Source organism: Caretta caretta, chromosome 8 (genome assembly GCF_965140235.1).
Source record: "Caretta caretta isolate rCarCar2 chromosome 8, rCarCar1.hap1, whole genome shotgun sequence".
Classification (NCBI taxonomy): domain Eukaryota; kingdom Metazoa; phylum Chordata; order Testudines; family Cheloniidae; genus Caretta; species Caretta caretta.
In genome coordinates, this window is record NC_134213.1 from 14,641,348 (window position 1) to 14,668,155 (window position 26,808).

General features: G+C 42.0%; 1 protein-coding gene across 4 annotated transcripts in view; it reads right to left on the bottom strand.

Annotated features, from left to right (window-relative positions):
* Positions 1-26,808, bottom strand: part of FNIP1 (folliculin interacting protein 1) — a 94,185-nt gene that overhangs the window by 27,449 nt on the left and 39,928 nt on the right. For 3 of the 4 annotated variants that reach the window (XR_007358197.2, XM_048862600.2, XM_048862601.2), the window contains exons 3-8: positions 15,133-15,276; positions 5,389-5,489; positions 5,018-5,092; positions 4,362-4,453; positions 1,893-1,976; positions 761-832 (exon numbers count right to left, since the gene is read on the bottom strand). Coding sequence is in view for 3 of the 4 variants with exons in the window: in XM_048862600.2 (XP_048718557.1) it covers positions 761-832; positions 1,893-1,976; positions 4,362-4,453; positions 5,018-5,092; positions 5,389-5,489; positions 15,133-15,276 (568 nt within the window). In the remaining variant the exon portion in view is untranslated. The remainder of the gene's footprint in view (positions 1-760; positions 833-1,892; positions 1,977-4,361; positions 4,454-5,017; positions 5,093-5,388; positions 5,490-15,132; positions 15,277-26,808) is intronic. The other variant, XM_048862602.2, reaches the window with a different exon arrangement.

Genomic DNA, 26,808 nt, shown 5'->3' on the forward strand with positions numbered 1-26,808 from the left:
CATCAAACATCTGACTTGTCCTTCCTATCTATACACATATCTTATTTTAAAAATGTCCAGTTTACAGTAAAACCAGCAAAGTATACCAGCACTGATGTGCTGGAACAGACTTTAAACCCTCCACTGTAGAGGTAATAAACAGCATAGGCACTGTATATATGCAGATACCTTGCACTGTGTCTCCAACCCCACAAGGATGAGAGAGAAAATTCTTCTTCAAAAAGATAAGAAACTTGGTAGTTTCAACCCCTTAACTACTCTCCAAAAGCAGAGGTGGAAACAGACAGGAAGGATGGCCTATGAGATGGAAGTCCCCAGTCGTAACAGGCCCAGCGTCCTGAGTTTATTGGGGGAAATTACCCATTCTAAAAGCTGGAGATTATTATTGCCCTCAGTAATAATGGGGCACAATATTTTTGAACACGTTAGGAGTTTGATTTGAGTCTTGAAATTTCCCGGCTCATTGGGAGTGGATTGTATTCAATTGTACTACTGCGCTCAGAGTATTTCTATGAGGTATTTTTAAGTATATCAAGGTTGCTTAAAGTATATGGATAGGTGCCCTTCTCTAGCATTTGCATAAATATATATAAATGAATACATACATTTCAAAACAGATCATTATAGGAGGGAAAGTCAGATTTCTGGATTCTGGTTTTAGGGTGGTCACCAGGCAACAGAGAAGGTGGCTTAGGCAACAGGATAGATGGATATCTAATAGCAATCATTCATTAGTGCTCTCTAGTGTGCTGGGTTTTACCAGATCTCGCTATGCCGCTGTCTCTATCCTCATTCTGCTCCCTCCCAGGCATGTCCATAGGGTTGCTGTGAACTGTAAAATAAGGCACACCAATTAGCAAGAGAATATAAATTCCTGTCCCTGTTTGTAGTGTTGCAGTTAATTAACAAAACCAAATCATGCTCATCTCATTGCATTAATTTAGATATTTTTCAACACACTGTGCAAGCCCATCACCAAGAGATGCTGCTAAGCTGAACAAGCCAAAACATTTATTTGAAAAGCTCTTACATATTTTTCTGAAGTCTGCCTCTTTATTTTAAGCACAAAAAGAACCAGACCCACATTCATTCTCTCTCCTACAAAAAGATTTTGGAGTAAAATTCTAATTTACAAAGGGCTTTAGCTGCTTGGCTAATACCCTTTTGGTACAAGACAAAAAGAGTAACTTAGATTTTAGACGTGTATAAACCAGCAACATTGAATAAATGCTTTATATACAAGTCTGGACCATGTAATAAAGAATTCTTCCAAAATATTTTACAATAGCAGTGAGGAAGGAAAAGGATTACTATTAAAACTTTATACAGTGAATTGCTTGTTCAGCTAAGCCTTGAGCAGCATCTGTATTCATAGCCAGTCCTTATGTGTATAGAAGATAAAAAGTGTCTCAATCATAATCTTAAATGTGATATATTTTACAGATCTGTGAAACAAAAGCTACTCAGCCATGGAAGTAAGACCCAGCCACTGAAAACAAGCATTGTTTATTTTATATGAACCAAAAGAGACTACATATTTTTATAAATTTGGTTAAAACAAGTCCAGATCTAAATTAGCTTGGAAAGCAACTAGTGTCAAATATTGCCTCCTAAAATAAATATGCACCATGCAAATGGGTAAGTGTCTATAAAACAAAACTCATTAAGAGAACAGAACTTTTAAAGCATCTACTGCTCTTGAGGATATGTGCTTAAAATTCCCACAAACGATAAAAAGCTGAAAAGCAGGCATCTCTGCTCACTTTACATTTTCCCCATGCCCTCCAATTTCACAATTGTATTTTTAAAACATCTCTTATTTCCATGGCTACACTACAAATCCACACATCTTTGTTACATCAACTAGACTATCCACACAGCACACTGCAAACCTGCAAAGAAAGAGGCGCTCCGGATCAGGCGGAGCGGACCTTGTTCAGAGAACGCTCGCCTAGGGCTGCAAAGCTGTGAAAGACCTACATGGCAGAACGTAAAATACATATGAAAGAAGGAGGTTAGTAAAGCAGAGCTGAGTCTGTAGGAAAAAAAAAAAAAAAAAAAAGTTATAAGCCAACATAAATGCAGACCAACAGATACAGAAGAATACAGCTCTTATGCTCAGCAAGAGTTACAATCCAAGCTGAAGTACCTATGACTAAAACATTGTCTTTCCAATATTATCTTTTTTTAAAAACAGGATCCAATTTTACATTACCTCCCATAAAAGGGACTTTTAAAATGCAAATAATTAATTTAGGCAGGAAGTTAAGAACACCTACTAGCTCGATTCACAGATATTAGATTTAGCCTGATGTAAAACATGTGTTTTACTATCTCCATTGAGTGAGTGGCTAGGGTATTCCACCTTTGAAGATGATGAAAATAAAAAGCATGAATAAATTAAGTTTAATAGAGTGGCGAGAAAAATTACAGGTCACAATCACTGCTCATGAAAATTAAGAGTCAATACATGACATTAGTCATAAGAATGGTGGACAAAAAATAAACATGGAACCATGTTTTAAAACCATGGAAAAATTCATTATTGAAAGGTAAGTTACATCAGGGAAATACATTATGCTTGTTCTGCATACATAACAAAATAAAAAACAACACTGACATTTTAATTAGTTAATTGCCAGCTGCACCAAAAAGCTGAATTTGGGAAGCTATTGTGCACCCAAGGTTTTCTATGTAAATTAATTAAAAAAATTCAGAAGGTTGCACTTTAACTAAAGCTTCCTTCCCTTCTCTTTAAGTGACTTAGTTCTTTATTAAGGAAAAAGATGATAGGGACTAGCTTTAAAAAAAAAAAAAAGCAGGCATGTATGAAAAGAGCAGTGGGTAAACAGTCCCCAACCAAAACACACAAACTTTTTTTATATCATGAGCTGGCAAGAGTCAGTGGGTTAGAAGCATTTTTTTTTTTTAATTTAGCTATACAAATGCTCCAGTTACAGATTAACTTCTTAGCCCTGTCTTGCCCATTGTTCCTTCTGCCTTGAAGTGGGAACTGTAAACAAACACTGATGAAAGGATTGAAAGTTCCTGCAGTTTCATGGCGGTCTCAGTATTTTTGTTTCTTCTTCTGAAATGCTCTATCATTTGCTAGCTGTGTATCTCTGCGACTCCCAACTGATGTACAGACACCTCCTACAGCAGCATGCTAGAAGAGCTATTTTCCTTCTTTTTGCTGCTGTAGAAGGCCATCATTATGATGCTTTGCTACACCTAAGTCACTGAATCAGAACCGTGACAATGCCCACGTTTTAATTTTCCCCTGTGGATTTTTTTGTGGGGGCCAGGAAGGAGGGGGTTGGCATACTAACCATTCTGCCAGACAAAAGCCACTGTCATACAAATTGCAAAGGAAAGGTGATATTTTCAAACATGCCTGAGTTAGGAACTTCTTTACTTTGGCTCTTAACTCACTTAGGCACTTCTCAAAATCTCACACAAAGCCCAAAAGAAATACTGAGTAATGAGAACGTACGACTTTGACTTTCCACATTTTGTAAATGTGGATGCATTTAATGGACAACAGTCTCAAACCCCTTTACAAGGCTTCCCTTGTAAACGAATTACTGGCAAGAAAAGTAGCACAAGCCTATTATCACTATTATACCTCAATTAGCTTGCAAACGATGATGCAAGTTTTAAAGAAATGTGTGCCACAACAAGGAGGAAAAAACATCTGTTGATATTTCTGAACCTTTTTAAAGCTGGTTCATTTCTGCAGTTTCAGCTATTTTAAAAGAATGACTTAATTTCTGATCTAGCAAGGCACTCACATGTGTTTAAGGTTAAGCACAAACGTCGTCCCATTGAGATGCATGAGGGCATGGATGGACCCTTGTTCCCAAGAACTGATGCCGTTATTTGGAAGCCAAAACCCCATTTTGGGGTAACAAGACATTCAATTAGCCTCAGAGGTCTGGATGCTAGAGCAGAAGAGTGTGTATGTCCACTGATAATCTCGGAAGCTGATCACTTAAAGTTTTAAAATTAACTTTTTCCAGCCAATTTTATTCTAACTACAATAGAACTGGCTTGAAAATTAAACTAACTAATTAAGGGAAAGTGGTGCTTACTAAGCAGGGCTGTATTTGTGTTTCCTGATATAGGCTGTATTTAAACCTCTAACCAAGATGGAAAAAAAGCTCTGTGTCCAATTACCAAGACCTAAGCTGTATGGCTTACTCTCCCCAAATCCATGCAAGGTTTCTTTCTATAAAATCCTTTGCTACTGTTTCAGTGGGTTTTATTAGCTGCATAATATGGAATTTTTCACAACAGACTGAAAATCTAGTGCTTATTCAATTAACAAAGGTACCAAGAAAGAAATTAAGCTTTTAAATTACCTATGTTTCCAAGGAGTCCATTCATAATTGTACTATGGTCTGGCTTTAATGTATTACTGTCTTGATTAATGAACTCAAGACTGTCCTGCAACCTAAAAAAAAAACACAACCAAAAACCCAACAAAATCAGTAATTCACATTTTGGTACAGTGCTGTCTGATTTCATCGATAGCCTGAATGGAACAGACTAGCAACTAGTGCAGGGTTTCACTAAAGTTGTGGAAACCCCCCTACCACCTAATAGTGTTCACAAAGCCAGGCCAGCTATACAGTTAGCTCATGCAAACTGAGCAGCAAGTAGCTGAAAGAAAGACCCACTCTGTAACACCTCACTCCCCAAAGGTATTATTGAGTGCCTTCAACTCTCATTGATTTCAGTAGGAATCAAAAGCACTCAGCCCCTTGCAGGATCAGTCTCCAATTGCCAAAATGCCAGCACCTGCTCTGAAGGAACACTCCATCCCTTTGCTTAAGGCAAGGTGAGGTGGAGATGACCACAAGCAAACAGTGGAGAGGCAAGCCACAGGAAACAATACAAAGTTCCTTGTGATGTAGAAAAAAGAATTTTGAGGCTCCTGACATGATCAGAATTCTCTTCCAAGTAGTGCTTAGGTTCAGCTACTCAGACTCAATGATATTATTTCTAATGTACTCACGTGTTTAGACTTCCATAGATGCTACTTCCAGTTCGAGCTGTAAAAACCTTGCTAAGCATGAGCTGAGGAGGGGAGCTATGAGACAAAGAAGGAAGAGGTCAGTACAGAACTATTGTCCCAAAACTTCCTTTCTTCTCCATTCATATTCCTTCAGATTTTAATGGCTTAAACATATAGCATGACAATTAGCCTAGCATTATTATAGGTCTAAAGCATTATCAGGATAAATACTATTTGTACCTGAACTTAGAAACTGCCTCTGCTCTGAATTGGAAACATTCACTGGAATAAAAATTTTACCCCAATATAGAATCTTGTGAAAAGGACATCAGTAAAAAAAAAAAAGCAACAAAAAACAGAATGAGTCTCACCGGATTTGGTGAATTTTCAACGTAGAACCCTTGTAGCTCATGGCCACAGAGCCAAACATCATCTCTCCGAGCATATTGGCATCAGAGGAGCATCGAGAACCCTGCAGAACAAATCAGTTAATTATTTTGTTATGCACTTGAGCATTTCAAAAGCACGTTTTCAGTTAAGGCCACACAGAAACAAGGAAAAATATTTAAAAATGCTTTGCTCTGATGGATGCAAATATCAGGTACATTTGCAACACAACACGCTATAAGCCCCTTAAAAGCACAGTATAGTTTGCTGAGATAAGTTCTACTCCAAGAAGCAATCTTAAGGTTGGTTTGTGGACTGAACCAATCAGTACAATTACCAGAACAAACCTATCTCTATGGGAGGTGCAGTGCATTTCAGTACTGGCTGCTGGCAGTTGTTACTGAACACACAGCGGAGTCATAAAGGGTGGAGAGGAGTGGGATATATTCTTAGGAACTGATAAGGGATCAGTCCCCAGTTTCAAGGCGTAGATTAAGGCATAGAGTTCATACAAACCTGCCTGTGGCTGTAGAAATGCAACTTGTTTATAAAAACTGTGACAAAGTTCCTGCTCTACCTTAGTGGGTCTTGTGCTTATTGCTCGCCTTGGAGCTTCACAGCAGCCCTCAGCTTAGCCGTTTTTCTGAACCCACAGTCCAGGTCGACTCCTCCTGTGTCTGACCAGGAGTTGGGAGGATTTGGGGGGAACCCGGGCCCGCCCTCTACTCCGGGTTCTAGCCCAGGGCCCTGTGGAATGCAGCTGTCTACAGTGCCTCCTGGAACAGCTGTGCGACAGCTACAAGTCCCTGGGCTACTTCCCCATGGCCTCCTCCCAACACCTTCTTTATCCTCACCACAGGACCTTCCTCCTAGTGTCTGATGATGCTTGTACTCCTCAGTCCTCCAACAGTCTGCGTTCTCACTTTCAGCTCCTAGTGCCTCTTGCTCCCAGCTCCTCACACACACCACAAACTGAAGTGAGCTCCTTTTTAAACCCAGGTACCCTGATTAGCCTGCCTTAATTGATTCTAGCAGCTTCTTGATTAGAACACCTGCAGCCAATCAGCCTGTCTGTCTTAATTGTCTCCAGAAGGTTCCTGATTGTTCTGGAACCTTACCTGTTACCTTACCCAGGGAAAAGGGATCTACTTAACCTGGGGCTAATATATCTGCCTTCTGTTACTCTCCTGTAGCCATCTGGCCTGACCCTGTCACAAAACATACAACTCTAACAGACTGCTATACAACCTGTCTTCCCAATTAAGATTTCTCCTGTTTGCAATATCGATAATTATAAAGAAATAATAAAGAAAAGGAGAAGACTTAAGTATTCTGTATAGTATTACATAGAGCAGTACAGAAAGCACTTCTAGAGGTGACCAAGCGATGCAAAAAGGGATTTGTAATTATGCTCTGAAATAAAATATTGATGAATTTGATTCACGGCTATTTGTACAATCCTATGAGTTGTTGTTCATGAGTATTCAGAAAGTCACTCTGGTATTTGTGAAACAGTTCACAAATACCAAAAGTCTCACAAATTTTAGTATCAATCATTTTCCTTCTGAATCTTTTCACCAGCAGTAAGTTATTTGTCATTCATTATTCTGCTCTTTAAAAAGTTTCAACTATCCAGACAAGAAACAGAAAAAAAATATCAGGTGACTTAAAGTGACCACTGAATAATGAATAGCAAATTGCTGAACAAAAACAGTTCACAGTCAGCTGACATGTGGTCACAAACTATTCCTTCCCCAGGTTCTCCCTTTTTCCACTGCAAACAAAAACTAGGTCTTCACTTTTAAGGCCATTCATGGATTAGCCCCACCCTATCCATAATCTTTTATGTACAATCAAGCCTTTAACCCGCCACCCTTGCCTTGCCAATGATGCCAGCCTTTATCACCCATCAGTCCAATCGGCCCTCAAACACCTTAGTGCTTTTGCCCAGGCCCACCCTTTATGCACTGGGAGGAGTGCCCAGTAAAAATCCAAACAGACACTATATTGTCCTCCTTCAAAGCTCTCCTTAAATCTCGCTCTGCCATTTACCAGACATTTGGCAAAGGCTACACAGTGGTGCTGTGTCTGCTGCTTATTACACTAACAATAATTGTGTCACTGTTATCTTGTGTTCCTCCCACATCTGTTGTGTCCACCTGTTGCCTCTCGTCTTATATTTAGGTTGTAAGCTCTCAGTTCCTCCACTGATTTCTGTCACTCATTAATTGTGGTACTTTTTCCCAGGGGATACCATGCACTGAATAAGATCACCCTTTTTCATAATGCCACAAGAATACCATCTTTCCAGTCTTGTAGCACTTATTCTTTCACCCATATTTTGTTACAGAGTTTTATTAGCTGCTCAGTCAGAATTTTGCCTCCTGCTTTCAGTACATCTGCTTGAATTCTGTGAACATCAGGCGTTTCCCTTGTTTGAGGCCTTTGATGGCTGCTTTAATTTCATTGTGTGTTATTGGGACCTCTTCTATTTCCAACTTAGCACTGACATTTCTCTCAAACCTGGGCATGATTGTTGACTCTGGACAGTTTGTAATCTGAAATGGAAATGTTCTTTCCAGGCTTGTTCTTCATGCATTTTCAATATCTGTCCATGAGAATCATTGATCATCACCTGTGATGATCTAGTCTTTCAAAGAGGTCTTTCACTATTCTATACAGCTGCTTGAAATCTCCTCTCTTGTGCTGCTGCTTCTGCCTCTGCAGCCTTCTTCTGAACCCAGACATTTCTATCTTGCCTGAATTTCTTCTCTATTTCTTTGTCTTTTTCTCTGCATCTTGCATCTGCTCTAAAAGTTCTGCCTGTTTCTTGCACTATTCCTTTTTTACCTTCAGAGTTTTCTGTTTGTCAGTCGCTGCCCATCTTCCAGATGTAACAATCTATGCACCTTACTTTTGCCCTCTTCGGAGGCCCACTACTTCCTCTGCTGTCTCGACTACCATCTTCTTCCAGGCTGACCATCTGTCTTCCAGACTTCCATCAGTCTGGTTCTGTAAAATACTGGAAGGTTGCTAAATGCAATCTGGAATCTGATCTGCATCTCTCTGTCCTGGAACTTCTGTATTGCTATAACGTTCTTTTTGTCCATCTTTGTGAACTTTTTGAGTTTAAGTTGTAATGTGGCCTCTCAGAGATAATGATCTGCGCCCTGATCTCTGCTGACTCTGACATCCCTCAAAGAAGATGCTCACCTCTCAAATATACACACATGACCTATCTTTACGATGTTTGAGCCACAGAGATTAAGGAGCCATTCATCATTATAAGTCTGGATGCCTTCTGCTGCTGTGCCCAGGACACCTTCCCAGCCAATCGAGTTGTTGCCAATTTGTGCATTGAAGTCACCTATCATCAAACTGATGTCTTGATTAGGCATGTCATCCAATACTTGCTGCACCTGCTTGTAGAATGTATTCTTTTCACTTTTGCCTAATGCATTTGTTGGTCATATACTTGGGCTACATTTACACTACCGAGCTTACAGCTGTCACACTGCTAGTACAGATGCTCTAAGGTGATGGGAGAGAGCTCTCCCGTCGACTTAATTAATCCACCCCCAACAAGCGGCAGTAGCTATGTCAGCGGGAGAAGCTGACATGTAGCCCACGAAAACTTATGCTCTAATCAATTGGTTAGTCTCTAAGGTGCCACAAGTACTCCTGGGTTTTTTGCGGATACAGAGTAACACGGCTGCTACTCTGAAACCTGTCATAATTCCTACACCTCTTTCACGGGTTCCTCCTCCTCAGCGCAAGATTGTAGCATCATCTTGGCACTCCCTGCGCCCACCTCAGCTCACTGACACCAAGTATGTTCAGATGGTACTTTTTCATTTCTCATATAACTTGTGCCAACTTTTCCGTCCTACACATAGTAAATGCATTCAGTGTGCCTACTCCTGTTACAGATTTGGTTGTCAGGATTCAGTGTCTCCAGTTCCCAGCTTCCTTCTGGCCTTCACTGAGATCTGTCATACTTGGGTTTTGTGCTCTGTGTGCACCTACAAGTAATGGCTTAATGGAACTGCTTCTGTTGCAGTACGGTTAACTCTGCCACTCTTAGCAACGGTGCCAGTCCCACGCTTGGATAAAAGAGTAGGGTTCCGCAGCTGGATTTGCAACCCACTCAGGTAAAACCTTACTGCCACACAAACTGTTCAGTTAATTATTATTAATTCTGTTTATTATGTTGTACCAAAGGGCCAACCAAGAATGGAGTCCTATTTGTGCACTGTACAAACACATAGTACTAGACTTCCCTTCGTTATCTTCCTTGTCCCAAAGAGCTTATACCCTAATAATAAATAATAACAATCATGTACAGTGCCTTAGCACAATGAGGCCTTAATTGAGACTATTTGACTCTACTGCAATATAAAATGATTTTTATTATTTACAACAGTAAGACCACTTATGAATAATTATTATACTTGTAGAAATTTGTATATTTCTGAAGGATTTTCAAAGAGAAAATAGGGCTAAATTAGTAACAAATAATTTGACTAGCTCTGATTTGCTGCATTCCATCTCCTTTTAAATCTTTATTTGGCAACTTCTGCATTAAAATACCAGAGTTCAGAATTTCACACGTATTTAACATCTGGTTAAGAAAGATTTAAATCACTTGGCACCAGCTAAATGTGTCGCTATAAAGGATAATGTACACTTTCATGATTAAGCAGCAGGCAATGGCATTCACTAACATTAATTTCTCAGCCAGTAGAGTGTTTATCTGGGTTAAGTTCAGCCCCATCAGGAAGGAAGATGAGAGGAGGGGATTGTGTGTGTGTGTGTGTGTGTGTGTGTGTGTGTCTTTTACAGAAATTATTTCCTCAAAATTACTTTAAGTAAATATAATTTCATATCACATACAAATCTCAACACTTCACTAATATCAGACAGGCCTACACCATAGTAATACCAGATACAATGCCTGCCAATGCATGGGGGGAAACTTAGACTGAATTATAGAATATAATAAAGAAACCATGGACTACCATAAGGAGAACGTGCAATAGCAAAACAGTATACAAGTACTTTTTGAAAAACAAGTACTTATTGGCAAATCTTTTTTAGCTGAAGATGAAGACTGAATATACAAAGAAGTTGTTGCAGTGTGGTATGAGTAGGGATGCTTACTGATCTTTGCATTTTAGAGAAATCAAGGGATGCTAATTCTTCTTTCCCAAATAATCCAAGTATAAAAGTGAAGGCTCACAAAGTTTGTTTGATTGCTTCCTTTGGGCCTGATCCAAGGTTCATTGAAGTTCATATGAGGTCTTTCCATTGACTTCAAGAGTCTTTGGATCAGGCTCACAATGTACAGTAAGAACCTCAGAGTTACGAAAACCAGAGTTACGAACTGACCAGTCAACCACACACCTCATTTGGAACCGGACATTCAGAGTTACAAACATTTCAGAGTTATGAACAACCTTTTGCCGAGGTGTTTGTTAACTCTGAGGTTCTGCTGTATATATAATGTTTAGGAGTTTGAGCAATGGTTTTTTTCTAGGTTCCAGCAGAGGGGTGTTCAGAGGACAAATATGGTGCCCCCACTATGGCACATAACGAGGAATTAAGATTTTAAAATTAAGTAGGAATTCTAAAAGGGGAACTGAAAGGGTTTTTCTATAAATTAAAATATATTTGTATATTTCGAAAAAAAGAAGAGTGTTTAAAAGTCCAATTAATAATTCATTGTTGTTTTCAAAACACATTATTTTTAATTCATTGATCCAAACAGAAGTCTGGCCACAATCCATCTCTGTGGGTGTAATATCATGTGTATAAAGACACAGACATCAGGTCATGGGTCCCAAACCAAAAAGCATCCCTACAGAAGTCAACGGGGCTGAAACAAATGCCTGAAGTTAAGAACGAGCTTCAGTGCTTTCCTGAATGAGGGCCTTAGGGCCTAAACTTTTCTTTTATTTGATCATCAGAGCGAGAAGAGCTATGTGTTTACTGTTGATCGTTCTATGGAGATCATGGATTTTGGACAGGCTAGACCAATGGCTTCTTGACAAGTTAAGGATTGACTCATAATCACCTGTGCATAATAATTTGCATTTGACACTCTTCTGTCTATTGTTATTGTGCTGATCGCCTCCTTCAGTACAAGGAAAGAGCACATGATGCCATGAGTAATCATGCATTTCCTGTTACTTGACTGGTGAGAGTTTGCCATTAGCGATACTGATTGAGCACAAAGGAGGAATGTCACGTAACATCATATGCTAGATAAAGTACTGCACACAGCAAGCAAAAATCTTCAGACTAAAATTAAAAAGTTACCTAGGCTAATCAACTGAAGATGTTTTTGCAGCTGACAGAAACTCATGCCACTCTTTCCTCTCATCTATGTGCTGTCCTTCCAATCGTATGCATAAGTAAGCAGGGTCACTTTTTTACTCATGTTCTTTTTTGCTGGCAGTTCCTCTGCCCATTAACCTTCCAGAATTTAGCACTGACTCCCCACTAGCTGTGCCTGACCCTGACTAAATTAAATGCCACAAGGACCCCCAGAGCTCAGACACTTCAGAGCTGCTGCATTTGGGCACTAGGCAAAACAACAACAAGCCACATCCTTTGACTTTGTCAACTCCAGATGGCGGAGCAAAGAATTTAGAACAACATTTGCAAATGTGGGTGCTTAAAATTAGATACTTAAGTGTGCTGATATTCACAGAGTACTAAGCATGCACAGCTCCCATAGAAATCTATGGGAGCTGGGTTTGTGTACCCTCTGGGAAAAGTTAGACTAATTATTTAGGTGACTAAATATGGGTTTAGGTAACAACTAAGTTTGGCCTAAATCTAAATGACTTTCCCAATGTCACAGAGTGAGCTAGTGGCAGAATCAGAAATAGAATCCAGGCCTCCAGATCCCCACCAGAAATAATGAATATGTAAAGAAGGCCACTGGATTCTTCTACTTACCCTACCCATTGAAATAAGAACAAGGAGATACTATGAAACTCAAAGACAACTCATTTAAAACATAACACTTTCCATTACTTAGCTCTTTGAATCTTCAAAGCAGTTTGCAAAAAGGATCCATTACTAAGGTCAGAATACCTAACTTCTGCAACTCACTATCACTCCAGGAGCACAAAAAAGATGGGGCATGAATAAAAATAGCAACTACGACTATAAAAATGAGGATATAATTACAAGAACTATTAATCTTCATGTGTCACGGCAAAAAACTGATCGCTACCAGGATCATGGATAAATTCCCATTCTATCATATTGCCTAACTGGCCAGGTGCATTGTAGGTAGTCTAGGAAAGATTAGATTTTAATCAATAAATATCACCCAAGAGCCTAAAAAATGTGAGTGTGGCTCTAAAAAAGTCCTTTTTTACAAAGTACTTGTGTACATGGAACACTGAATAATGATCAGTACAAACAATTAGGCCCAATTATGATCATTTTTATCTATGGATATAAATTGCGGGAGTTTTGAATAAGTTTTGAATAAGTATAAGGCATTTGAGGATTGTTTGGTTTTAATTTTCTGCCAGTGTGAAAATTTAAGTCTATAAAAACTGAGGGGAAAATACTTAGACAAAAATGTATTCTTATTATCATCATCATCAAAAATCATGAAAAGTGAAAAGCCGCTCATTTCAAACCTAATTACAGGGTTTTGTCTTTCCCCTGCAAGATCGGGAAAAGGCACTGCCAAAGACAAAGATACTCATGAGATACCCTGCTTTGGGGTTTGGCCTTCATATGTGCCTAATGAGGTACCTGGCATTACCACAGATGCCTACATTTATTGTGAGAACCTTGCTGCTGTTCAACCACCTGGGCGTCCAAGTTCTAGAAAACAGAGGTCACCAAAGACCAAAGTGAAGTGCAATCAGCCAAGAAAAGGGGTTAAAAATTAAAAACTCATATGAGTAATAACTGAAGAGCGTATGGCAAAAGGGCACGACTCTAGGGAATGATGACTTGGAAACAAACCAGTACCCTTGGTCAAATTTATGAGCGCACATAAAAACAGATCATAAATAAATTGCAAGTGTTCGTTATGACACATTAGCATATTAGAGTCAGTAATATTTGCATGATTTGGAAATCACATTTCTGTCCGGTAAATTTATATCATTTTCTATGTCTATTTACGGCACATATTGCACAAAATAACCTTCTACACATATAAACAGAATTGCAACACAGTTGTAAAACCCAGGTCTCATGATCAAACAAACCTTCAGCCTGGATGAGAAAAAAAATACTCAAGTAAGATCCTGCAAACACTACCAGGTACAGTACATTCTACTATGGGAAGTCATCGGCAAGTAACCATTAGCAATATCAGACCTTATTTAGAAGCATCTGAATGTATTCTAGAGACATTTGTGAGTGCTTTAGATGGAGCATAATCAGAATACCACACAGCACCATATTTCATCTTCTAAATCATCTACATCACAGTCACATACATTTAAATAAAACTATCATAAAAAGTGCTATTAGCATTATGTTATTGCGATTTCCACTTCGCAAGTGCAAAGGCTGCACATACTACATATATATAGACACCTTTATTCTCCAATGCTAATCAGTGTTTGTACACAGCCTGCCCAATGGAGAAGAGAAATAAGTAGCTGTAGGTCGAGACATTGGTGAGCATAATGTTCTCCTGGTTACACAGGACATTGTGGGGGTTATGTTGTGCCAGAGGAAGCACACCAAGAGAAATGGAACAACTCTTCCTTTCAAAACCACACAAAATACCCTTCCAAGAAGGGCGAAAGGGCAAATAGGACTTCAGTCACTTTATTGAAACTATGGCAAAGAGCTGTATGTGAAAGAAAAGACAAAGGGAAAACATTTCTGGTCAAATATAGCAACAGCTAATGTGATGACAGATAAAAATCAATGCAGAAAGTTCGTTCATTTACATCACTGGCGGGTTAAGACATCAGTAGTACTGTACCTCAAAATAAGTTGTGTAAGGGGCAGCTTCCCTCAAACACGTAATTAATTCATTACAAAGAGTATAAAGGCTCAGTTCTATTTTAGGATGGCTTAATATAAAATGCTTGTGATCCCATGGAAGCTGAGATGACAGAAATATATCCGTGTCAGATGACTCCGGCTACTCTTGTAACCAAAACCTCCACACTTTTGTAAAATTTAACTCAAGTTATATAGCACTGTTACATAGCCTTCATCTACAGGTTTACAGCTGTATGTTGCCACATTTAAAAAAAAAAAAAGTAAAGTTTCCCGTGACATAGAACATTTGACTTTAAATATATTTGTAATTCAGAATATTTAAAAATATCATGAGGCCTAGGGTCTGTCACTAGAAAAGGGCCCATACAGGTCCAAATACTCAAGGGAACAAAATGTCCCAACCTACCGTTATGGGTCCAGTCCTAAGTCTCATTTCACAGAAGGGGCTTATTGTCCAAGTCCTGTTCAGATATGGCCCAAAAGGTCAGGCCTCTCATACTCTGGAAATACTTCTGCCATTCAAGGCAGCGCTCTTGAGAGAACAGTTTACCATGTTTTAGTGCCCTTGAACCCAAAGCCCTAGTCTCGATTCACTCTCAAACTGCGACCTTAGTCTAAACCTTAAAGAAAAATTCCTGCCTTAGGTGGTCTCTAATTTTAAGCATTTTAAAACATTCGATACATCTGTTGCAAAATTTGACAAGATTGAAATAATATAAAAGAATTCTCACCTGGTATTTTGGGCATTGTTCTTTCGTATCGGAAGATGAGGAGGATGAATTGATGGAACTGTCCAATGAAGAGGAACTGTCTCCTCCAGGCTTCAGTTGGCAACATTTCCCAAAGACTCTCACCTGAGCATCACTACAGAGTTTCTGAAACACAGACCACATGCCTGTCATTAGATTTCACATCCCTAAAATCATTGTTTAATGGCACTGGAACAATCTGGTCTTGTATTCCCAATTTAGGAAGCGTATTTAGCGGCAAAAAGGTTATATGCCAAGGCAAACAGTAAGCAGAAAGAGGATTTATTTCTCCTCCAGACTGACTACAGGGAAGGAGGCTGGGCCGCTTTACTTAGAAAACTGAACTGGGAGCAAATACAACACTCCTTGTTCATTTTCTTAAGGAACCGCAGGCAGTCAAGCTGCTTTGAAGATTTACAGAGAATAATTACTGGACACAGGAGCAGGAGAATGGGTGGCAGAGAAAGGGATGAATATGGGGAACGGAACAATAGATTCCACCTGCCTTCTCCCCACCTTACGTACATACTAATAAGCGTTTATATAGTCTTGTGGTTGGCATAGCACTTCAAAGATGCAGATGATGACAACTGAAAAAATTCAGGTTTTTAGCCCTAATGGTTGTGAAGAAAAGCCTGAAAATGCAACCCAAGTGTAACTGAAGCAGAGTCTGCAAAGGGCCAGAAACAATAGCTCTGAGAGGTGTGAATTGCCCCAGGCATCTCAATGGGACGTCAAAGCCAAGGCCTTGCTTTGGGCATCCTGCCAACACCACCCCAGCAGGGGGCTCTGTGCATGCGTCAGCTGGCAGAAGGAAAAAAGCGCAGGGAGGCCCAGCCCATTCATCCAAGCCAGCTGCCAGGATAAGTCCTAGGTCCCTGCCACTCCCACTATTGGCCCTGTGCAGGGAGAAGATGGTCCCTGGCTGCTTGTGGGGGAGGGAGGTGAAGCAGAGGGACAAAGGAGCACCCTGCCTCTGCCCCTCCCTCCCTGAGCGGGGTAGGGGCCAGTGCAAGTGGAGCGTGGGCTGTTATGGTGCATGTAGGGCACGAGCTAGCTATAATGTGGCCCCAAGTGTAGACAGGGCTCCTGCGCTTACTAACATTTTCCCATCTTGTTGCCCACACTAGAATTTGCACTGTTGTTACCACTAGTGAAGCTACTCCAGTGGGAAAGGTTAAGGAAAAACGTATCGATAAACTAGTGAGTCTGTGGCAGAGCTGGGAATGGAAACCCATTCTCCTGACCCTAGGCTTGTGCTTTAGCCACTAACACAAGTTCCCTCTCAGAGTAACCAACTCCCATTATGACACACTAGATTCACAGATACTAAGGTCAGAAGGGACCATTATGATAATCTAGTCTGACCCCCTGCACAACACAGGCCACAGAATTTCACCCACCACTCCTGCGAAAAACCTCTCACCTATGTCTGAGCTTTTGAAGTCCTCAAATCGTGGTTTAAAGACTTCAAGGAGCAGAGAATCCTCCAGCAAGTGACCTGTGCCCCATGCTACAGAGGAAGGCGAAAAACCTCCAGGGCCTCTTCCAATCTAATCCTTATGGGGAGCACGCTGAAGTCATGCAATGTGTAGATTTGCTAATGGCTCATATTTTTGGCTTGCGCCTAGTACACAATGCCTGCAACATGTGAACAATAATCATATGACTTTAGTAGGAACTCGTGAACTAGAATTGCATTTTATCTCTGACACAAAAAACAATGTCCTGGGCTAGGTTAGGCATCATGTGATAAAAAACCACATTGAATCCACAGGGTTACAGCAACTTGTGCAGGCAAACCACATTTCAGCTTTACATTTTCCATCAGATGTTGCAAGTTCTCATATGAAGATGTGGTAATAACTAGGCTTACTTCAGGTTATAAGTATATTAAATGCATTTTTGTAAAATGAAAAACTTCTGTGCATTAAATGACAGGCTAAAAAGTGAGCATTTTGCAAAACCTAATCATTTCTCTTCACTAGCACTTTAATATTTTCAGCATAGTAGGTTTTCCCAGAACCACTGATGAGATCTGTCTTGAAATTATAGTTTCCTAATTTAAATACTAGAGGGGAACAGACATTTGATCTTTGCAGTGGAACGCAAAATGAACTAAGGAACCTGTGAAGTAAAAGAGGTCAAATGTTCAAGATCTTTTAGATACCATCTGTCAGCAGCTTACAAGTAGCAAATCATTTGTAAAACGCAGAACACTGACAAATTTTGGAACACGCAATTTTAGAATCCAGCATGTGTTTAAGTGAAACCTGTTGGACTATGAGATCAAGTATCGGTAATGCTCCTCCTCTCTGTAGTTACGGAATTTGAATGTCAATGAAATATTAGATGCTACAAATTGCTAGATGTTATGCAACAAGGGAACAGGCCAACTTGTGTTCCAGTATAATAGTCCAAGCATTTTCAAGTCATATTTCCCAAATAAGGCGGTAACTACAGCATTCAATAAGCTGCACAAACAAAAGTTTCAAACCTATTCTCTTTCTTCCCAAATGTACATAGTGCAGCAAATCGAGTCTCTAGATAAAATGCTGCTGGCAGATCTCTGCCATGCACAAAGTTGCCACAAAGGGGAGTGGTGAAAGGGGGTCTTTGCATCCACTGGCCAGAGTTCTTACGCACAAATTGCTGACAGACTCAGCTGCAGGTGGATATGCACTGAACACCCACTGTGAAGCAGCTCTCACCCCAGTGGCCTTGCTTCTGGACTTCTACCATGTACATCTGCAGCAGACTCTTTCCTAAATCATCTTCCCCAACCTGCCCCAGCAATGTCTGGTCCTGCCAAACCCCTTGATGGTTTTACAATGGACTGTCACTGGGTCCATAAACTCTTCATTGTATGGGCAGGGCACAAGCAGCATTTCTGCTTCTTCCACTGCGAGTTAAACAGAACAAGATTAAAACGAAAATAAATGAATCTTTAAAGTTATGGGAAGCCAGAATCAATGGGATGAACCCTTTGCAAACACACATGGGTAGGTCAGGGTAAATGAGCATAGGGGAAGGTTTCTTCTCCTGCTGGTATAGGTAAGGGACTCTGGTCTCTGAGCTACTGATCCCCACGTGGATAAAATGCCTAGCCATGCTCCAAAGGAGAATTGCCATAGAAGTGAGGTCTCCATTAATGGAGCTCAGACTGGACTACGCAGAAGAGCTGGCATTTCCAACACCTCAGAGGTAACAGCTGCTGGGAGAGGGGAGCGTAAACAAACTCAGGCTGGCCCTGGAGCAAGCTGCATCCTGACTATCTAGAGGCCTGAAATAAAACAGAAAGTCTGTGAAAGAAAACAGGGAGAAGGCTCTGGAAGGCTGTAGGACTCCAAAAGTCAGACCCTCAGCAACTGTGGGAAGGACGAGTTTCCTGAGGCAGGTGATGGAAGCACCAAAAACGGAGAGTAGGGTAGAAAAATTCCATTTGAAGGGAACCTAAGGGTATTGGACCAAAGCCAAGCAGTGTCATGGGTTGGGTCTGCATAAGAAAGAGAGAACATTCATCATGTGTTTTAATCTTTTGTCTGGCATAGAAGATGCTCAGATTTCACTGCCATGGGGACAATGTAAGAACCCAACTGTCCAAACAGAACACTAAGCTGCCATCACCTGAGAACGATCCATCCAATATCCAGGCTTACTCGAATCCTCGGAAACAAAGGGACAATCTCGCTGATGAAAAATGAATCTAGAGAAATTAACTCCTGCAGTTTATGATTGTTTATAGACATCAGCCTGAATTGTAACTGCAGCTATACAAATATTAGTGCATCCACCCTAGAGTATTAGATTGTCGCACATTTTTTCAACTGCCAAGTGTTTTTTAAAGAGAATCTAGCACTCCTGAAAGTTGTCAGCTTTGTTCTCAGTGTTGTCTAGCTCCTGCAAGTATTCACAGGACAAGCAGGAGCAGTGACTGGGAAAAACATCCCTCTGCCGGCCCCTCAGTATGCCTCCAGTTCTGATGGAAGGGAATACTGAGGGCTGAGAGGGTAGGATTCAGTCTCCGCACTGCAGAGATGCCAACTGTAACAGTAGTCTCTTGCTTCCCAAAAACTTGTCCACGAGGAAACAGTTTGAGACCATCGTCTCAATTTCACAGGTCACCTCCAGGCAAACGGCTCAATATTCTGTTACTAATCCCCTGAGCAATTTAGTGCCCAACACGTACCCTTTATTAAAGCATAATCAAATGTGTGGGTAATCCTGGCTTGTTTGAAATTATGTGCCATTTTTATGCCTTTTAACCAGTGTGGCAGTTGGAGTCAAAGATTCCACATGAGGAGGTCACGGACTGCACTAGCATTGGGTTAAGTGTCACGGCACCAGAAACAGTGGCCTCTATGCAGCATGGTGAAAATGAAACTCAGCGGCTTCCCAAACCCTCTTGCTCTTCCCAGCCCTGTGAGTAACTCTGTGACACATAACGCAACCCCATGCAGTATCTTTGGGGACCACTGAATTTAAATTTATGAATGGTTTAGGTATGAATGTGTTCTGCTCTATGAGGGAGGGTTACCACAGCTCCTCCAGGAACTAAAAACAATGGTGGGCTGATTAAGGCACATCACTGAAACAGTAAACAACCCCACAGAGGTTCCACCCCTGGGGTAGTTTGCATATATTTGTTCCAACTGGGTTTCCCAGAGACTAAGGGACAAAGAGAAAACTTGGGCTCTATAAAGGCTGAGTATAAACAGACTCAGGGTCTTCCTTTAGATTCAGCAAACAGACAGGACCATTGATCCTAGGGGGAACCCCAACCCAAGAGGGAGGGGTTAGAAGGGCATTCCTCTACCAGGACCCCATATCATTGATGGGCGGTTTCTGGTACATTAGTAAGCGTGTAGGAACCTTTATTGTTTTTATAGGTTTCTTCTGTAATGCTTTTACCCTAAGAATAAGTGTATGCTGCTTAGAAAGAACGGTGTGATGATGAGTAACTCCTGGCAATACACTGGTTATAGCTCTCAGAAGGAAAGCAAACCACAGGCACTGGCCTTTAGGTGGACTAGCTGGCTGGGAATATCACAGTATATGGCACCAGTCAGAAGAGAGTGGCTTGGATCCCTACCCAGAAACGAGGGATGGCTGGAAGTCTGGTACCTGACTGGGCATTCCTGGAGCAGACCACAGAGTCTCCTCCAGGGGGGTGGACACAGGTGTCGTTACCCTGAAACCGTGACAAACTCCATTGTCCTCCATCGTCCAAACTCCTAATGCTAGTGTCACTTTAGACTCTCGTTTACTCCTTCTCAAGTCCAATCCAGCTGTCGTCACATCTTGTTACTTTGCAGCATCTCTAAGCTCCACCTTTTCCTCTCCAACACAACTGCCCAACTCCTTGGTTCCCTTTTGCTTTATCTACTGCAACCACCTTTTCTCAGCCTCTGCTTTCATTCCTTCTTCTCCTGTTCCCTCTATTATCATTCTTTAGCCTTCTTCACGCCACACCTCCTTGCAGGTTTCCCCTTATGCTTAGAAAATTCTACCGCTTCTCATGTACCAGTCAGCAACCATTTTCAGTCAAATCCCTTTTTGACAATGCCCTTCACCCACTAATCTTTGAGCCATAAACCACCAAAGGACAACACAAAGCAAAAACGTAGCTAACAAGACAATGGCAAAAACAAAACACACGCACTCTGTTCTCTTGGGAAAGCACTGATACAGGATTCCCTTCCTAGCGTTTACTTTGACCTCCTCCCTCACCTCCATTTTGTGGCATCATTTCTGTCGTGTCCTTGTCAAATTTGACTGTAAACTCCTTGGGGCAGGCACCTTGCATTGCTGGTTGTTTTCACATACCATACACATTCATGATGCTATATAATTAATGAACAACAACAGTTGAGTACAGAACTGTGTGCTCCCTGCAAATGGCCATTGTAAATGCAGTGTCAAGGTTGGGAAGTCAAGCACTCAGCTCAAACATCAGAAAATGCAGAGTGAAGGCTGAGAGCTCAGCACTGGCTCTGCCCTCTGGGGCTTAATACCTTAAAATAGGGGTGAAAATCTGTCTTTTGATTGCATATTTGCATCCAAATTCAAACCAGGTCGGATATTAATTTTTCAAGGATTTCTAAGGAACATTCTTCCTGCTCGTGCGCAAATGAATTTCCATTGGGACCCAGCGAGGAAGCACATTTCTAACTAATCTCTGGGTCTGGGTTTTGCAGACAGAAGGAAACAGCAATAAGGGAAAAGATGCTGGGGGAGAAGGAGCAAGTTCAGATGTGAGGCTACCAGGAGGCATTAAAGTGATAGACAGACATTATCACCTAAAAATGAATTAATAAGGTGCCATTATGAACAAGCCTCATAGTTGTATGAGGTGAGAACACTGAAATCTCTATGAAGGCAAATAGATCAGACTTACAAAGCTGCCAGGGAGGAGCATTGTGACTGTTTCCAACACCTGACTGACTAATAACTAGGGCCCTACAAAATTCACGGTCCACTTGGGTCAATTTCATGGGGGGTCATAGGATTTTAAAAATTGTAAATTCATGATTTCAGCTATTTAAATGTGAAATTTCATGGTGTTGTAATTGTAGGGATCCTGACCCAAAAAGGAGTGGTGGGGGGAGGGTCACAAGATTATCCTGGGGGGGAGCTGCGGTACTGCTGCCCTTCCTTCTGCGCGGCTGCTGGCGGCGGTGCTGCCTTCAGAGCCGGGCAGCTGGAGAGCGGTGGCTGCTGGCCGGGAGCCCAGCTCTGAAGGCAGAGTCACCGCCAGCAGCAGCGCAGAAGTAAGGATGGCACGGTATGGTATTGACACCCTTACTTCTGCGCTGCTGCCTGCAGAGCTGGGCCTTCAGTCGGCAGCTGCCACTCTCCAGCCGCCCAGCTCTGAAGGCAGCAACAGGGACGTAAAGGTGGCATGGTATGGTATTGCCACCCTTACTTCTGCCCTGCTGCTCTCAGGGTGCTGCCTTCAGAGCTGGGAGGCCGGCCAACAGCCACCGCTCCCTGGCCGCCCAGCTCCGAAGGCGGCGCAGAAGTAGGGGTCACGGTATTGCCACCCTCTTAAAATAAACTTGTGACCCCCCCCGCAACTTCCTTTTGGGTCATGGCCCCCAATTTGAGAAATGCTGGTCTCCTCCGTGAAAGCTGTTATCTGTATGGTATAGGGTAAAAGCACACAAGATCAGATTTCATGGGGGAAGTCCAGATTTTACGGTCTGTGACGCGTTTTTCATGGCCGTGAATTTGGTAGGGCCCTACTGATAACATCTGAAAAATGTAGGTGTTGTGTGAGGCTATTTGGTTAAGGCATTGGTAACGTCTGCTCTTTTCATCACACTCTGCCCTCATGCACTTCATATGCAAATGATTCCTGTTCTGATACATCGTCTCATGCTCTGATGTCACAATGCTGAAAAGTGCGGCCTCTTTCTCCTGAGATACTGGCAAAACTGAAGTGGAAGAAGCTTGTTCTAACTTTCTGCTGCTCATGGGGAAAAAGAATAGTCACCAATTAATTCCAGCACAGTGTCTAAGAATTGTGTAAGGCCCCTGGTACAGAAGGCTGACTAATCAGTAGGGACATAAAGTTGGGAAAGAACCTCCTGTGCCTCGTACCAAAAAAGGCACAGGATACACAAAAGGAAGTCACTTTGCCCTGTCCTACACGCCAAGTGCCCGGGCATCACAGCTGTCTAATGTGGATCTCACATCTAAGTGACAATGCCTGGCACGCTGCTCGGCCAACATTCTCAGTTCCTGCAGCCCTTCTTGCCATGCGGCCCCTTCTCAGCCTTACCGCAGAAGTTTAACCCTCTAGGGGTATGTCTAAACAGCAAAAAACAAAACAAAAACAAAAAAACCTGCAGCAGCAAGTCTCAGAGCCCGGATCAATAGACTCGGGTTTGTGCTGCAGGAATAAAAATGGCAGCACAGACACTGGGCCTTGGGCTGGATCCCAGGCTCCGAGACTCTCCTCCTTTGCCAAGTTTCGGAGCCCAGGCTCCAGCCAGAGCCTGGGTATCTGCACAGCTATTTTTAGCCCTGCAGCGTGAGCCCCGCAAATTCTAGTCAGTTGATCTGGGTGCCGAGACCCCTGGCCATGGGTCTTTTTTTTTGGTGTGTAGATGTACCCAATAAGACCCAGGGAAAGTAACAACTCTCCTTCAAACTGAACGACAGGCAGTTTTCACCATGGCCATCAACCGTACTATAACCCCAAAGTAATAAAACACACAGAGTCACTCACTCGGGAGAGTGTCTATTTGTCCCTTTCTTTGTATTTCCATTTGTTTTTTCAACAGTCTCAATTTTCTCAATCCTGTAAAGCCAAGGAAGAACGATGGATTTTTGCATTGTGCGGTGATAGCAGACTGTTATGCAGACACCTCAGATTGCAAAATCATAATGTCTGCAATTAGTTAATTCCTCATTCAAGTACAAATTTTAACGTACAACGTTTATATATTTCCTCCCCTCAAGTCATCTAGCATAGCAGAAATCATCTGGCACCTCAGATGATTAACCCATTAACCGTCACTGTAATTCTGTTGTTAGCATTCCAAAATCTCATTTATTTGGCTTTTTGGATTATCAGAGGGCAAAGAGGCAAAAGAGAATTATTTAAGGATTTCATGATTTCGTCAGACATTCTTTCTGATATATAAACATTTCCCACACACAAAAAATGTTATTAGGATGTCCAGTAATGTTAGATTAGACCCGCTAATATTAGATACTGCTGGTTTGCTGGACAATTTAAGAACATCTGGGTCAGCTTTTAGATTCTTCATCTATTCAAAATTTAAAGCCACGCATCCATCCAACTGACTAATTTAAACCAAATTCTCCTGCGTGGAATATGTGGCTCCCTGGAAAAGAAGCCAAGGTGTGCTTTAAATGTCATAACCATATCATCCCTTTACAGGGTTTAAGCTGACTGAGCTACATTCACCCTTGGTTCATCAGATGCAATTCTGATATATGCAGGGGATTATGCATAGACAAAAGACAGCTGCATATATCTTGGATTGCTGCAAGAAACTACTACTACTAAATCATCATTGTGTTTAGTTGCATTGCACTTTTCACACACAGCAGAAAATCAGGGATATAAAAAGGGGCATTCTATGATAACATGCTGCTTTAAGGTTGGATTTTCAAAAATCACTCATCAATAGCTTAACTCAGCTGACTTGAATAGGAGCAGTTGGGCCAGTGCTGAGTGCTTTTGCAAAGTTCCCCCTTAGTGTATTTGCAAATGCACAGATGTATTAATCACATTAGGAAATTCAGGAAAAAAGCAGAGGACATTGCCTTTGGAGAGGCAGTTAACAGATACTCTTTCACAGTGGAGAGAGCCCATCCCACACAAACGTCTTACTGCAAAAGGGCAAGAGTGCCTTGGAATGTGCTTAGAGCCAAGATCTAACTTGCAGAGAGTGTCTTTGTTAAAATCATAATAAATGGGGGGAGAAAAATAAAACCAACACAATTCCTTGAAAATTTCCAATATGTACACCTCTACTCCGATATAATGCGACCCGATAGAACACAAATTCGGATCTGAAGCAGTAAAGCAGCGCTCTGGGGGGCGGGGCTGCGCGTTCCGGCGGATCAGCGCGTCCGGCTCAGACATGCTGCTCTGAGTGGCATGTTAAGGGTGCTGCGCTGGGGCCGAGGGGTTGGATAAGGGGCAGAGGGTCTGGGGGGGGGCAGTCAGGGGACAGGGAGCGGGGTGGGGGTGGATGGTTTGGAGATTCTGGGAGTGGGACGGTCAGGGGACGGGGACTGTGGGTGTTGGATAGGGCACAGGAGTCCCAGGGGGCCTGTCAGGGGGTGGGGGTGTGGATAGTGGTTGGGGCAGTCAGGGGACAGGAGGGCTGGGTAGGGGGAGGGGTCCTGGGGGTGATTAGGGATGGGGAGGAGTCCTCTGGAGGGGGCGGTCAGGGGACAAGGAGCCGGGGGGCGTAGATAGGGGGTGGGGTCTTGGGAGGGGTGGTTAGGGACGGAGGGGTCTCTGGAGGGGGTAGTCAGGGGACAAGGAACAGGTGGATTGAATGGGTCAGGGGTTCTGAGGGGTCAGTCAGGGGGCCGGAAGTGACTATTAATAACGGAAATGCTTGAGGCCAAAGCAAATTCGATATAACGCGGTTTCACCTATAACGCATTAAGATTTTTTGGTTCCCGAGGACCGCGTTATATCGGGGTAGAGATGAACTATACAAGTCTGTACTGAACTAGCAACAAGCTGAGTTAAGGATTGTTGTGCACATTTTTACCTGATAACTCTTGCAAAGGTTTGCTGAAAGAAGGAAGACTGCATGAGATGACAGTATCGGAATCATTTCGTTAAAGTGAGACCGAAAGTTGGGGAACGTGGCAAGAAATGTATCATTATAAATTCCCTTTCAAATACCAAGAATGTGACTGACAATCAAATAAATGAAGTCACCAGTTGCTAGCACTGGGCATTCCAGATTTGCAGCCTGGGAACATCCTTACCTCCTATTTTTTCCCCGTTAAGAAATGGCATAAAAAGAAGAGATTGTGGGTCATGTGATTTCAGATGCTTGTCACCCTACCGAAACAGGTCTATTTTTATTGGAACTCGGTAGCTACCAACCTGTCATGCTGAACTATGTATCAGTAATAAAGCCAATAATGATGGAAAATTGGCTGTGTAAGTATAGACACTTTGTAGATCTGCTTCGAGGACTCCAGTAAAACAACAAGAATAGGACAAGGGGGTCCCTCTTACGGACTGCCACAAAGCTTTGCTTAATTAGCACAGCAATAGCTCAGGCAGAGCCAATATATTTTTGCTGGTTATGTACTTTTGGACATTTAAATTGGTCTGTTTCGCAGTGGCACTTGCTACTGATACTGCAATTAAGCTTGTGTTAAGCACGGAACACCTAAATTCCCAGGAAGAACAAGGAAATCCAGGTCTTGAACTGTGGATAGAACATTGATACATTCCAGCTACGAAAGTCATGGAAGTTCATGCCCAAAGCCACACAGATTACTTCCCAGAGTTAGAGTGAGGTATCTGGAGGAAGTAGGCAACCAGAACTGGGATGAGAAGCAGGAGGGTTTCAATAGGCGGGACCATCTTCAAACTTGAAGTGAAGACGGGGGCAATGTACTGTACTGCCCCACTTATAGAACTTAACTGTATGTGAATCCTAATGCAAAACTAACCATAACCACCCATTTGCACTCAGATAATGACTTCTATTTGAAGATCTTAACGGCTCTGCAGGCATTTTACAAATGGAGAAAATGAGATTCAGAGAGAATTCACACAGATAGTCTATGGCAATGCTGGCCCAGAACTCAGCTGTCCTGTGCCTACCCCCAAGAACATCCTCCTTCATCCTGCTATCGCAATTACACTGCAAATTCACAGATCAATAAACAGCAGTGCATTCCGCTGATGAAAGGAAAAACCAAAAAGAAAGTTTTCAAGTGTGTCCAGTTTTGGGCCCCACACTACAAGAAGGATGTGGATAAATTGGAGAGAGTCCAGTGAAGGGCAACAAAAATGATTAGGGGTCTGGAACACATGACTTATGAGGAGAGGCTGAGGGAGCTGGGATTGTTTAGCCTGCAGAAGAGAAGAATGAGGGGGGATTTGATAGCTGCTTTCAACTACCTGAAAGGGGGTTCCAA